This window comes from Acyrthosiphon pisum, chromosome A1, assembly GCF_005508785.2.
Source record: "Acyrthosiphon pisum isolate AL4f chromosome A1, pea_aphid_22Mar2018_4r6ur, whole genome shotgun sequence".
Classification (NCBI taxonomy): domain Eukaryota; kingdom Metazoa; phylum Arthropoda; class Insecta; order Hemiptera; family Aphididae; genus Acyrthosiphon; species Acyrthosiphon pisum.
Window position 1 is genome coordinate 63510426 of NC_042494.1, and position 16170 is coordinate 63526595.

At 32.4% G+C, this 16170-nt stretch overlaps 1 protein-coding gene across 1 annotated transcript in view; it reads right to left on the bottom strand.

The window, feature by feature from the left end:
- The window catches only part of LOC100165671 (semaphorin-5A), a 50049-nt gene extending 34090 nt beyond the window's left edge, over positions 1–15959 (bottom strand). The window contains exons 1-2 of the mRNA XM_001945522.5: positions 15745–15959; positions 2265–2372 (exon numbers count right to left, since the gene is read on the bottom strand). Of these exons, the coding sequence (XP_001945557.2) occupies positions 2265–2346 (82 nt within the window). The 5' untranslated portion in view covers positions 2347–2372; positions 15745–15959. The remainder of the gene's footprint in view (positions 1–2264; positions 2373–15744) is intronic.
- Positions 15960–16170: the final 211 nt, after the last annotated feature.

Here is a 16170-nt window from a genome sequence, read left to right on the forward strand (position 1 = left end):
ACATCGTGTTATCATCCCACTATATTATAGAATAAAAGGAAAAACATGATTTATCTAAACTATTCGTACTTGCAATGATCTTTTATTTCCAAGAAAATATTCATACAACACTCGATAATAAACGAGACATTCGATTGCATCCATCGTGATTGTATGCGATTCGGTATAGGTATACCACGCAACAACAACTACCTATATTTTAATACCTATACTACTGCCTATACTCCTATATATACTATATTATGCTAAAACATCGATCGACAAGTTTGCCCACGAGTTTTCCTGTAGATCATTTGACCTATGTTATTCGTAACAATTATTATTGGTATTATAACGAGAGAGAATGTTATATATATATTATATTTCTTATATTCATACATAAAGATGGTCGCGTGGGAATCCACGTCGTTCCAAGTTACCGTATTGACATTATGCAAACTTCGGTATTGTTTCGTTACCAGCGCCCCAAACACACGCCTCGGGTACCTACTGTGTGCGCTATCACGGCCGCGGCGGCCAATTAAAAAAAAATCAGCCCTGTTATTGGCGTGTGTTGATTTTTAAAATTTAGGCCGTAGATGTGAAATCTCCGAGGCAACGTATAGTGGTAACAACAAAAAAAAAAGAGAAGAAAAAACTCCATACTCGGGTCCGGTACTGTATAAGGACAATACGGCATTCTTCTCTGTATATACCAGACCGAGCTTCTGGTCTATAACGGATGATTTGTACAGCCTAAACGGGCACGTCTTCATTAACGAGAAAACGTCCCCTCCGCTCGCTATGTTTGTCTCTAGATCCGGACGTCCGCAACGAAGGTCACGAACGCGAAAATATAAAACCCCCGACGGCAAGGACCTCCATACACGTCCTGCGTCTGCAGAGAAAAATATAGCTCGGATAACAGTATCGTAAGGACTGCATGCGCTCTTTTCTACGAGCATAATAATATAACGTAGCTTATTATCAGCGCAGGTTATTAAACTATAATATGCCGGACGGTATATACACAGTCAACAAATGTTTTTGTTAAAAACAACATACCTATATACACCATCTATTAATTTATTTCTATTGTTCTAGGTATATAGGTACATTATTATATAGGTTCTATACCCTATGTATATGGACAGACGCGTTAGTGGTACGTTTAGTGTTGAGTACATTACCTACATATTAATATTAAATACGTTGTCATACGATAACGGCAAATGCTGTGTGTGTGTACCTTGGTTGTACCTGTAATCTGTACAATTATAATAATATATATAGGTATACATTTATTTATTTTTCGACTAAATTCCATTAAACAGGCTACATAATATCACAACATAAATTTGTATTGCATTATCAACTTATTAACGGTAATATATTATATAGCATTTATCTTTTATTGAAAAGTGTCGATTATAATATGAACGTTTATGTTATACCTAGTTTACTACATTAGTAGTAACTTTAACCTAAATTACTAATTAAAATTATTTACTTTAAAAATTATTAATGGCATATCATAATACTAAAGTATACTCTCCTATAGGTCAACCAATATACCTATATGTATATATTAGAATTAGTTTAATAATTAGTTTTAAATAATTCAATTAATTTGGAATTATTATGAATGCGATATTTTACATAATATTATTATATGTAATCGGAATATTACAAACGAATTTAATAATTTGCGATAATCGATAGACAATCTACTATAAATGTATACATTAGTAAAATTGGCATTCATGCTATGTCTACATAAATACTTTTGTAAATATCTAGTAATGTTTTGTATTGAAAAAAAATAATGTAAAGTATTATATTAGTTAATAGTTATGACAGAGATTGCAATTTTATTGTTGTACTCAGAATCTAGAATAAAGAACTAATTTTTCTAAAATATAATTTAAATGGACGAAAGGTAATACATATAAATCTGTCATGTTGGGGTCGATTTATTATACAGCTAACAATACGTGCACACTTTTAACACTAAATTTAGTCATGCAATCATAATACCCTTTAACTGAAAATATAACTATCTAAGCATCAGAATAAGTCTCGTCGTTAGGATACTTTAAGCTGTCGTGACACATCACATGATTTAGTAGTACTTTCTACAAGTATTATTATAAACTTCACGACAGTTCAAGGCAGTTTTGTGCACTATGGACGATTTTGCAGTTATATTCCATTCATGACATTTTTAAAAAAAAAATTTTTTCTTGTTTCCAAATAATGAAATTATTTTCATGCAATATATTTACCTTTATAGGGTATAACATGGTGTCCTGGTTCAGTCTTGTGACCATTGACGCACGCTACCACCAAAAATATGAGGAACAGCATAATTTCGTTTTGTCTTTTAATAAGTCCTGAAAACAAAAACCAAACAATCAAACAATGTAGGCACAATCAACCATTATTTAGTCTGGTACATAATAATGCACGTGACACGTTTTTATTTAACGTCTCGAAATATTACCAATAGTAATCACTTTTTTGACGTTCAGACTCCAGACTTACGACGAACAATCGTTCAGTGTCATTAAAGAGACATATGAAACGGATCGTGTGCAACGGTCGACCTAACCTTACGCAAATCAATATAGTTTATTATGCATACTTTAAACCCTATTAGGGATAAGGGAGAGTGGATGGTAGGTCAGTATAGGGTACCCAATACGAGAGTTCATAATATTATAATATCTACTTGAATGCTTGTTCAGCGTGATAGATTACCCGCTGTGCGCCGACTGTCGTTTGTTGGAACCGTGGGGTCATTGAGGTCTCTAGACCAATCTGCTTGCAAGGAAAGCAATCAGACGTTTAGTCCACTTTAACACAAAATATAATGTAATGACTCAGAAAGATGTTTATTTTTTCAATTTTATCGCCAAATAATATAATTATGATTTCCATTTATTATGCAAATTGTATGGCTATAGCTATAGAGGATTTTTTACAAACAAATTATACTCAGTGTGTTTCAAAGAATTACGATTTAAAAAAAATTAATCTTATAAACCGGCATAGTTTAAGTATAATATTAATATAAAGTTAAATTAGGGTTAACAGTCATAACAATTGCTGTTTTCATTTTCACTCAAATTTAAAACACAAGTATTATAAACATTGACATAAAAATGTGGCAATATATTATAATATATTATAATTATATTTATTATATTATATAATAGCAATATATTATAATTATGAAAAAGTAAAAATATACAATTCTTCAACTACATATACAATAATATATTAATTGTTATGTTTAAAATAAAATTAATAGTTAAGCTTATTTGATGGAACTATAAAAGGAACAATGCAAAATAGAAAATCGTTTGATTGAAACTAATTTTAGTACGTTTTTATTGTACCCCGTAAGTAATTATATGTTGTATAGAAAGTTCGATTATATTTTTTTATTAAATAATACATAATATTTAAATAGGCTACCTAATATTCTAAATGGCTAATGTGTTTAAGATCAATAAAAAAAAAATAATAATAATAAACAGTAGTCACTTCGGGCAAATTAACCTAATTTAAACTGTAATTATATTTTTAATAAGAAGCTTTATAAACGTACATGTTTACTTTCATAAATTATACACTGTCTAATGAGTGTCCCTCAACAATTTTACTACAGTAAATGGATTATTACAGTAAAATATATATTATATAATTATATATTATATTGAATATTGCAAACCTGCAGTAGACGCAATTTATAGAACTTATATTTCAATCTAAAATAATAAAATGTCTACTATAATACGATTTGTATAATAATCAAAAGCAATTCAATTATACGTTATTAAATACATTTTTAAGTATAGGTATCTAAAACGTTAAAATATTTTGTAATAATTTACAAACATTTTGATAATAGTTCTTCACTGGCACAGTGCTCAGTGGCACACTGGCAAACCATCCATATTATATATAGGTACCTACTAAATATGCAAAGAAGAGCAGATACTATATAAATTATACTTTGTTCCTCAGTTTTCGTAAGTTATAAGATTACTGGATCATATTATTATACTACTAATTATGTATACGTGACTTTTATCGAAAAACAAAATATACCAAATAGGTACCAATATCAAGTCCATATAGAGTTTGATAAAGTAATTTTAATGTTATAATATCATGGTATATTGTATAAGTCAAGCTATCAGTTTATTAGTCAAATAAATTGCAAGTCAAATATTATTTATCTGACCTGATAACATTTATAGATTGCATACAAGAAACAACAAATAAATAAGTAACTGTTTTCCTTTGATTTAATTGCAATTCAGAATTATTTTTTAATAGTTGATAGTTAATACAATATGCCTAGTACCTAACAGGTATAGTGTAATTTATTATGCCGCTATATTGTATATTTATTATTTTATTATTTTTTCGAGCGTCATTATTATTCAAAATAGTATGATGATAGGACAAGATAGGTATTAGGTATATTTCAATGGACTTATATAAACGCCTTCAACGAACATTTTATTAAAATTCTAGCAAAAGATAATGTTCACGGTGTATGGTTTAAAATATATTTTATTTTTTTTTTTGTTGACCACAGTAATTGTTTAGAGGGCAAACATGACTCTAACTGAGCACAAAAACGGACAGTAGGTAGGTAATAATTTCAAGCCCAATACGGGTTCTCTTGAACTTAGCTGAATACGTTATAATAAGAATGAAAGAGGAAAAAATGATTTCGATACTAGTTTTTATTTTAAACCTACTGCGTCTTGAGCAGACACGTACACACGCACGCATCCGGTTGGTGTATAATACCTCCTTGTGTGGCTACCGTTTTATTTTTAACAAAAAAAAAGTACTCTTACAAACATAGGTATCCGCAATGAATACAAAATATAACAAAATGGTCAGTGGTGACAATAATGCTATCGTGTTCTCGGTTCTTGGAACTAAAATGTCGTTTTATATTATATTATAGTTATAATTTTTCATGTGATAGTGTAATGTCGCTATTATAATATTATTTAATAATATATTATTGGTTTTCATTTAGCCTAACACGTATTATTATATTTGTTGAAATAACATGCATGCTGTGATGAATTTAACACACACAAACATTATCGATAAACTCAAAATAAATTTTAAGAAATCAATCTTCGTAGGAGCAAAAATAATAACAATGATTTATACCATAAACATCAAACTATACGTCTTTTGTGGTACTATATAATAATATAATAGTAGGAAAAATTAACTTATAAGAGTAGGATTTTAAAAACAAGAATATTTAATTTTTTTGCTGACACACTATATAGGTTTACTACAGTCTACACTACAGCACTATACACTATATTAATATAGTAGATAATAAGATCAAAGAATATCGAGTAGCTAATACTACTGTCGGCAAATGTTAAAGCCCAGTGGCATTAATTTATTGGCAATAATATAGTATAGCCGTTATTTTATTTACGCTAACTAACGAATACTATATAGAAATAAATAAAATCTATTCTAAAAATTGCACGATTACAATAATTTAGACTAATTAGTTACAAATATGTATTACTAAGATAAAACCAACTTCATTTAATTTCATAAAAATAATTTTCTTATTCACGATCATAATAATATAATTAAAAACTACTAACCCCTATTTTCGTCTATATAAATATATACAAATACATATAAAATAAATATTTAAAAATACAAATCAGTTAATTTTGTTAACTAATTAATAAATATATATTTACATGCCAGAAAAAAAGTGCTCATCATATGTATTAATATACTATATTATGATTATATGAACTCCGAAGATGACTAATTTTTGATGCAATAAAGAAATCATAATAATATAATGTATACTTCTTTAAATTTTAGAATAAAATATAATAAAAAATATGTACTATAGATATTATACCATATTATATTATGGTTTAATCTTGTTCATACTATAGTATTAAAATGTTTCCAATATGATTTTTAAACTACAGACTTAGCGCAATTCTACGATTGTGGAATTCTACGAATTATAGTATTTCATTCAATACCACAATTTTAAGATAAATATACATAGATGCCATATAGGTATATACTATATATGCCCAATCGGAGCAAGAGGTGCTTTACTCTTTTTAACTAAAATAAATCACACATAATATTTAAGACCCGTGTATATTTCTCACTCAGCTCAGAATTTAAAATAACAATGAAAATGTTTGCCTCATTTTTGTTTTATTGAATATAGGTAACTTCAATTTTAATTTTAATGACTTAAAGTTGAAATATTAGGCATTTAGAATAAATATTATAATTAATATAACAATGGCAAAAATAATCTTATTAAAATACGAAATTTCCTATTTTTTTTACGAATAAGTTTATAAACAGATTATTACCATATAGGTATTAAAGAAAATTAAATACTGTTGATCAGCTACCTACTATAGTTAGCATTTTATCACATCATTGTGATTTGAATGGTTTTCAACAACGGGCGGTATCCATTGACATGGGCCATTAATTTCATTGAATGATAAAATATGATAATTAACATACTCACATTTCAATACCACTATATACGGTGTCAAATAGGCCTTTGTAATTTACGCAAAAAATCCTTCCATAGGTTTTTACTAAAAAAGTGAAAAAAAAATTGCAATACGATATAGTATCTACCAACCTATATTATATATATCATCCATCTATCATCTATAACTTATAAGTATCATGTTAAACTGCTAAGCTGGCTAAAATTAAACTGATTGAAGTTTGATAAAAGAAACAGAAACCATACATTGTCATTGAAAAATTACTTTTTTTTTTAATTATAAAGAGTTATCAGCGAGTTTTTGAAATATTGAAAAAAATACAATCAAGAATAAATGTAAAAATATGAAAAAAGCATATTAGGTACCTACAATTAGATATTATTTATGTACATATTTTATAGTTAAAATAATTTGAGTTCGTCGTTTTAATATTATTAAGCTAGTAATAAAACTAATTAATTAATATAATTTTAAAATAAAACATTTACGTGCATTTATATTTAAGAGGGATTGCTTAAATATTAACATAAGTTGAAATTCAGGTTAATATGTGACATGTGTATCGTCCAAAACTGTTAAATACCCAAACACATTATAAGCTATTGTTGTTAAAGATTTAAATAAAATAAAGTGAAATATTCGTCACTTACGCATAGTCATTCTATTACAGTTTTACATAATTTGACCATCATTCCAAATTTTTTTACAGCAGCAATCTACCTAGGTATTCAATTCTCCTTCTTGACTTACTACGCATTGTAACTTTCGATTTTATCTCCATATAATCGGGTAACCTTTTCATATAAGAAGACATTAGGAGTTCGATTATATGAAACACATTTATACAAACCAAAAACTGGTTTGTTCAATCATTGTACTTACCTTATGTATAAAAAAATATTCCAAAACTACTATAGCAGGATTAAATAGAAGAACAATCAATAAAATCGTTTTAAAATACAATTTATCTTAATATCATTATCATGATCGTCATTCAAAGAAAAATCTATTAACTTTTAAGTAAATTATACTAAATGTGATTAGTTAGCATTAATAGAATAATGTAAAGACAATTTAGATAATTGTATTTTTTTTAACAAACCTGATAAATTTAACAAAAAAGACATTTTGTAATAAATTATTATACTTGAACACCTATATTATGCACGAGCATATAAAAAGTTAATATTTACAGAAGTTACCGTTGGTGATATTTGATATCATAATCATTATGTTGTAACGATTCAAGGGAAAATCATAATACCATATTATATTATATTTTACAATGACTAATACTTAATCAGAATTAATTTTTTTCATTACTCTTGGAAACATATTATTAATTTTAAGCAAATATAAGTAGGTAGGTACATACAAATGAATAAATTAGTTTATAATTACCTATAATATGTTAATAACGATAGTTAATTTATTGCTGATAATTCAACAGCAAATCTGCTGATTATACATTCTTCACACATTTTTTATTGTTATTTTATAACCAAGTGATATTATAGCAAACAATTATTGATCAAGTAATTATCATAACATAAAAACCAAATCATAACTGTATGCGCATAAAATAACAATTGCGAAAGAAAATATACAGGTATATATTTGTATAAGTGTATAAATGTACAGTATACATTTTAAGCAGGTAGGTACCTATATAATATTATTTATTGTGTATTATTGCGCTATACCTGCTGAAAGACATATAATAAGATTTAGTGAATATAATATTGATGTTGAAAACATTAATTTTGGCTTACACAACTCGTACATAATAATATTATGTGAATTTGCTACAGGTAGGTACCACACCTGTGCAGAGCCGCCAAGAAGGGTATACCGGGCGAAAGATGGCAGCAGCGGCTCGTAGGTACGCCCGCGAGCAGATTACCATAATAATGTAAAAAGAAAAGAAAACCACGGCTTCGGCGGCGGCTGATGAATAATGCGCCCTAAAATGTTGACACAAGATAATATCCAACATGGCGGGTGCATTTAAATATTACATTATATAGGTACACAACTCTCTCACACACACACACACAGACACAGATATATTTAAAAATATATAATAGACTATAATGTGGAAGAAGGCTCGTAATTAAAATTGACCATAGAAGGCGCACATGTTTTACGGATAATCCATTGTATGCCGTCGGGTCCTATGTCGACCGTATAGCAGCCGCAGAAGATGCACGCCACTGTCCCCGAAGCCGCCACAGATGGTACCGGTTTTTATATACATAGTATTATTATTATATTATACATAGATATAAGATACATATTATATATATAATATTTATATATATCTCTTTTTTTCAAGCATGCAATGGGTCTAATTTTTTTTCGTCTACTTTTCCCGAAACCCGCGTAGCACGTGCTATGTACACGAGACGACGCGGTTCATCTGTCATTGTCAGTAGGCATTGTGTTGTAAAAGAAAATATACACTGCGTACGGCCAGAAGAGAAACGATTTCCATTATTATTACAACGCGTGCACGGCAACTATTGTGTTAAACGTTAAGTGTATCGATAATGAAGATTATAATATAATATTTTCTAAAACCTAAAAGCGTACAGGTGTATATAATAGTGTACCTGTATACTTGTTATAATATAGTTGTATGCATGTGAGTGCACTGCACACACTCATGATCAGTGAAATCGGGGATAATAGCCAATGCTGTAGTATTTAACCACATAATGACCGCAAGACCAGAGATTGGATTTCTTACCGTGCAGATCAACAATTATTTACGAGAAGAGATTCAAAAACCTTATAAGTACGCGAATTTGGGTATTATCCGTGCTATTGCTATGATAGTTGCAATTATAAAGAGGATATAAAATCAAAAACAAAGAAAATTCAAAATAAAATAAAAGTTTTTTAACGTTAAGTACCTAATTAAAAAAAGTTATTAAATATCATGAAAATATAATTTTCCCCATAAGTAATTTAAAAAATAATAACCGTAAATTACAGTTCAATTCCCCTCCCAATTACCTTAGTTTCCTCCAATCTTCTTATTATATTCCACTCTCCCATCTCATATCAATTTTCTTTATCTCTACTCTCCCTACCTTCCGTCATCGACTCAGCTATTCAACATCACTTGAAGAAGCCCTCAATAAACACAACACCGCTAATATTTTAAATTTTTTTTAAATTGGCTTTGATAAAAATTTATAGTACCTACTCCTGTATATTATAACGAAATTTTTTTTTTATAATATATATCATTTTTTCTCTTTTTTAATATTGTTTAAATACTATTAGTTTGCACATAAGTCTAGGCTAATAACCATTGTAATTGAAGCTTTAATCAAATAAAAAAAAAATACAATTCAATATACTACTATATTTCTGAGTTCTGGCTCTATGACTTGATTTTTGAACGGACTAGATGTTTTAAATAAAAATTAGTTTTCAATAAATATATTGAGTACAGTAACTGAAAATTACTACGATCTATAGATTATCAAAATAATATGTTAATATTGTATTGATCAATACAAAACATTATTATTTAATTTTTTTTAACATTAAAACACGTAGGTAGGTACTATATAGGTATAATAATATAGCCTAACCATATATACAGTACACCTACCAAACGTCCTAACCTATTTAGAATAATTGTAAGTATGTTAGTGGAATGAACTGTAATATTCATAATAGTGGGTAATACCAATCTCTATATAATATAATATAACACTGATTATTTATTTGACAGATCTTAATACACCAAGATAAAAACTTTTAATGAATGACAAAATAATTTGATCATAATATTATATAGGTATTATGTTTCTGAACTATTATGCACTTAAAATTTTTTTACGATTTAAGGAAGTAGGTAACATATGGTGTTTTCAAGCGTGTTGGTATCCCTAATTAATATTTGAAATATAATATATTAAACGGTTATATAATGGCCTACAAACTCGTGATAAGATAAAGGCCCATAGGATTATCAATCATTATAACTATTTAGTCGATTATGATAAGAAGGTGAAAAAGGAAATGTGGTAATCGATAAGCAATTGTTTCATGTTTTTTTTTTTTTTATAGTCAGTGGTGAATGCGATGTTATTATATATTTATACATAACCGCATAATTTTATTTTATTTTTAATTCCATGTTGGTATGAACTTCAAATTAATTGTTTTATTTATTTATTTTGCTGTGCACATAACACACATAATTCAGTATTTACTAGAGTGTTTACGCTGATTATAAGTTGCATGTGATATTTTAGATTTGTTTCGCCGATCACCATACTATAAGATAGTGCACGTCATTATATTATGTTAGATTGTTTGAGATAAAATTCAAATCAGGAAAACGTACTATAGGATCGGTTGTACAAATTATTAGGGCGAAGCACGTTTATACCGGTTGGAGAAAATCGTATTAAAAAATGTCAACCTGTTTTTCCAATATTATTTCTACCTAGAAAAACTATCGTTTTTAAAAAATTATTAATATCAATTATAATATTTTGAAATAATTATGTCAACGTCTATAATGCAAAACTTGTTATCAATAATTTATAATATTATTTTAAAATTATTTAAGTTTGTTGTTATTTTAGGTATAAAAACCCGTTTTCTGTGAGAATAAATAAATAAATAATATTTCAATAATCAATTACTTAATATAATGTTCTTTTTTTTGTAGCTACCTGTAAATCCCGATAATATGGGTATTAGCCACTATCAAGTACTATTATAATTGTTATGCACTGTCGCAGTGTTTAAGTTCAATACCTAATTATTTTATCGCAGTTAATAATAAAAATAAAAAAATCCTTGTCCATGACTCTATCGATGATATACATTCAAAGTATACGTCTTCATTTGATGGTATATATTATACATATTTGTATACATGGACGATTCACCGTTATTTAAAAACTAAAACGTCCTATATTCGGGGCGCTTTTGTCTTTCGTCTTGCCAAATTCGCATCCTACACATTTATACCGTTACAGTCGGCCACGGCCCACAATAATTTAGAATAACATTTCAGATCTAGTAGTATACGTGATAACGGTTATATATTATAAATGATGCGACACAATGATATTGGACAATAAACGTGATATGTCACGCGACCATTTTACCAAGGTTTTGCTTGGATTTTTCGACCATTTACTGTAATTTGAATAGACGCACATATAATACGCAAATGTATATAATAGATTCTGAATAAGTGTCGCAGATATGTATTCAATTTACTGGGAACGCGTGAATAATATTAAAATATCTGACTGATGTGCATCCTACCTTAACGTGCTGACCACGCGCTTAATTCTCAAGCAACGGGTGAGCGACACCGTTTACTTGGACCGGAGGTCATACGGAGACCCGTTCCACTGTTCAAGACGCATTTCACCAAAATGTCATCGCACTTCACATCACTGGGCCAATAAAATATGGAAAGATAAAAACAGTGGCGCACTATAAATTCGCAGACGTCGACGAGAAAACGAATCGATCAGAATCGCTTTAAGTACATCGACGTACGGAGAGACTGATACCGCGGTATAGCGGCAGCACCAGGTTGTTGCGAGAATGATGACCAACGGAAAATGTCTCGCATAAAAGCTTACCACGAGTATACCGTAAATAATATGGTCACGGGTTACCTCGATATAAGCGGCGTCAAGGCGACAGATGATCATATACCTATTAAAGGTATCATATACTCACGGCGGACGGATAATAAAGATATTTTCCGTTGGCCGTTCAAGAAATGGTTTTCATGGCCATATTCTTCGCATCACCACCGTCCGGTTCACTACCACTGCACCGTCTTCATGTTATATTTTTTACTTTTTCTCGTCCGTGAGCGTTAGTGTATAATAGTATCATGCAATTCGATTTCTAACCAATCTTTTACGCGTCACCGAGTACGTATTATTTATAGAAACAAGTCTTGATCACATCCTATGACACGTGCCACTTGTTTCCAGGGGATTATGCGCCGATCGGCCTCTGTCAAGGCAGGATGCACAAAGTCATCTATATAGCTCTATTATATTCACATGTTCCTTGTAGGAATAGACGGTTTTACACGCTAGTATACGATCGTAATTAAGAAATTACAGAATTTATTGTAAAGGCGCGTCCAGATGGAGCAGCTTTTGTCGTGCGGCATGAGCGTGAATACATAAATACATTTTCTGCGGCTTTTTTTTATGCCACGCGGCATAATTTCCGATCGGCCTAGTAGGCGGTCTACATCAAAGGAAAGCCGCGTGGCTTGTGCCGCTCGCCTATGCCGCGTGTGTGTGGACGTATTATAGGCAAAGCCGCGCGGCATCATCAGTATTGTCTACTGGAAGATAATCGGGAAATAAATGCCGCACCGTGTGGATGCGTACTTGCCGGGCGGCATTGCCGCGCAGCAAAAGCTGCTCCGTCTGGACGTGCCTTAAGTGTTAAAATATTATAATACTATGGATAGGTTTGGAAAATCCGAGCTGTAGGTATAAGTTATAAGTAGCCATTAGGTATTTACGACTTACCGGCTATCTATACAGGGTGTATCTTATGTCATTGTACGCGGGTTTTTTTTAACAATTATGGATCGATGACATAGAATATCGTTAAAACGAAAAAAGACGTATTTCTTTATTTTTAAAAGGCAATTTTTTTATAACAATTTCAAAATTTTTAAACATGCATGTGTACCAATTGCAAAATTAACTTTATTTTTTCAAATGGTAACTACTATATTTTTTAATGGATTCCCGTAGAGCTTTTTTTTCTGAAAATTTTGATAGTCAAATCATCAATTTTAGTTCACTAGTTTACTAACTATGGTCCTCTAAAGGTCCTCTCAGACAGATTTACGCGCAACGCCACGGCTGATCCTATTCGATCAAAAAGGCGGGAAATTTACACGCCGCATGGACACGGTCCCTCGAAAATGGTAAAATAATAATGTCCTACTGGCCCAAGAAAACATGAACAATTAAATATTTAAAAAAAAACCTACGCTTTTAACACGTAATAAACCGTAAACGAATACGCAGCATAATATGTATAATATTATATAGTTATATAGCGGTGAAGTCTCCGAACTATAGCACGATCTGGAAGTACCTATATCGCACGAAACGAACTCCATATTCATTTGGTTTGACCGTTTAACGTCGGTGGCAAGAGACGTATAAGACGTTTGTAGAGTTTTGTTGCGCACACCAATCGTCGTCGTCGTACGCATTGTAATAATAAATAATAATAATACAACGACGTACGAGCGGTAAACCACTGCTGGTGTTGGTACCATGATGGCAGCGGACACCCTCTCGAACTCGGGAGCTGAGACGCTCCAACACTATAATATATTATATTATATTTATACACAATAACGTGTGTGGGGTGCTTTAATTCCGACAGTTTTCTCGGAGAAAAAACGTACAGACACACTGCACCGGTCCTAGGGTCAACCAAGGTCATCAGAACAATCGCTTGCGCGCTCATATTATACTATTATAGGTGCACACCATTATAAAATACATATTATTATTGTCACGGGTATACCTATATGCGAGCGGGTTATTGTTCTGTCGCAGGGTGCAACCGGTTTTTATGATATTTTTTTTAGGACAATATTATTCCATTTCGCTTAAAAATAAAATAAACAGGCTTACAAGTTTAATAATAATATTATGTATATGTGGGTATTTAGGTGGGATTTAGGTGGTACCTATTTAGGCTGATACTAAGTTGAACGTATCGCATAAATATAACGCATAAATTCGTACGCACACGATAGTGCTTAGGTTAAGATCGCGCAGTCTACGCGATCTTACTGCGATATAGGTCTATTCCAAACCTACTCTTTGAAAGAACTAGGAAAAACCTACCTGTGTGTATATATGCATAGGTAGGTGCAAATGCAAATATCGTGCACGACAACCGCACACGACTGTAGTTATAATATACAATAATAGTCATAACATTAATATATACCTACGACATTACTCTATAGTCGTTAAAAGCTATACGTCGGGGCTACTACCACCTATACCCTACCCCTTTCCGCACACCATGGTCGTGATTGTCGTGACCCGCATGGCGCCACAGACCAGGTAAATGGTCACCGTCGGACGTTCCCGGCCGGTCGCGTCTATGCAGGCGCCGGATGGCTGCGAAGGGCATTATATTGTAGTATGTCCCCGTGGTGGTGCCACCCGGTGGCGACGAACCCGAAGGCGACGCACCTGAAGACGACGCCGAGACACAATATATAATGGATTGTTCAAGCGAAACGTGCCGTAAGACCCATCAGGATGATTTTTCCCTTTTTTTTGTTCACCTTAAAGATTCTATATAGGTATACACACAATACAGATTACGTAGGTAGTTGGTTCCTATACAAACAGTGGCCATTTTTGTCTGCAACGGCCCTCACGCCCTCGGTAAAAAAAATAAACAACCCCTGTGACAATAATAATTTATACAACCACGACGACGACAATCACCCGCCGGGCTCGTCGACCGGAAACAATCGGTGACAGGATAGATAATTAATGGTGGACGCTTCGTATAATATTATTACATATGGGCGTAGGTGGTTTACCCGACCACTTAGTAAGCCACTTTCGAACCCTCTCGCTGAAGACCTACGACCGTGACGGCAAAGACGCTGTGATAATGGACGTATTGATTACGTGCGAAATCAAACCCGGTCGATTACGAATCGTGTTACAACCTGGTCCAGTGGCGGCGCGAAAGTGCATTATTGTCTATGTCCAACTGCACCACTCCACAGTACCACTGGCCGGAGTCTGAATCCGAAATCTAATTTTTCGGGGGGCTTGGGAGACCAAACACCCCCAGTTTTGAAATCAGCGTTTTCACAATTTATGCAATTTACGGCCGACTGGCAACTATAGTTCTTATATTTTATGAAAGACCATGATTAAACCATGACTGTGTGATGGTTGAATGGGGGGGTGGAGGCAAAGTTGCTAATTCTGCAGTGCAGGGCCATAATAGACTAACTGAAGAAATGCTGAGACTTTAGCACCCCTACCCGCCTAGTTTTTTCCCCTGGCAGAGACATCGCTGCGATCCCCGGGTACGCGCGATATCATCGTCGCATTGATAATTACTTATAACTATCGACTGTAACTGAAAATATGATTTAAAGAGAACTCACCTGCGTTATTACTACCGGCTTACGGACATCATACAGCAATCCGGAAAACTGGAAAATGTGTAACACTGGAGAATAATCGCGACGGCCAAACGAAATGCGAAAACAAAATGCACACACGGCGCGCACACTAGCAGCAGCAGTAAGAAGCTGTTTCACACGGCGCGGAGGACGAGTAGTCGGCGCGGACGTCGGTACGAGACTGGGGCCACGTTATTGTCGTCGCGGCCGCCGCCGCTGCCGCCCGCGTACCGCGGTACGCACGCGCTGCACGCACGCACGATGCGTACGGTACGTACGGCCGCCGCGTACAATGGGTAAACACCTGCGACCACTCCCCTGCGACAAAGCGGCGGCGATACCCCCGCGCCGAGGTTGTACGACCGCGCGCGTACAACACCCGGCCGTCAAAATCTCTGAAACCGGTCT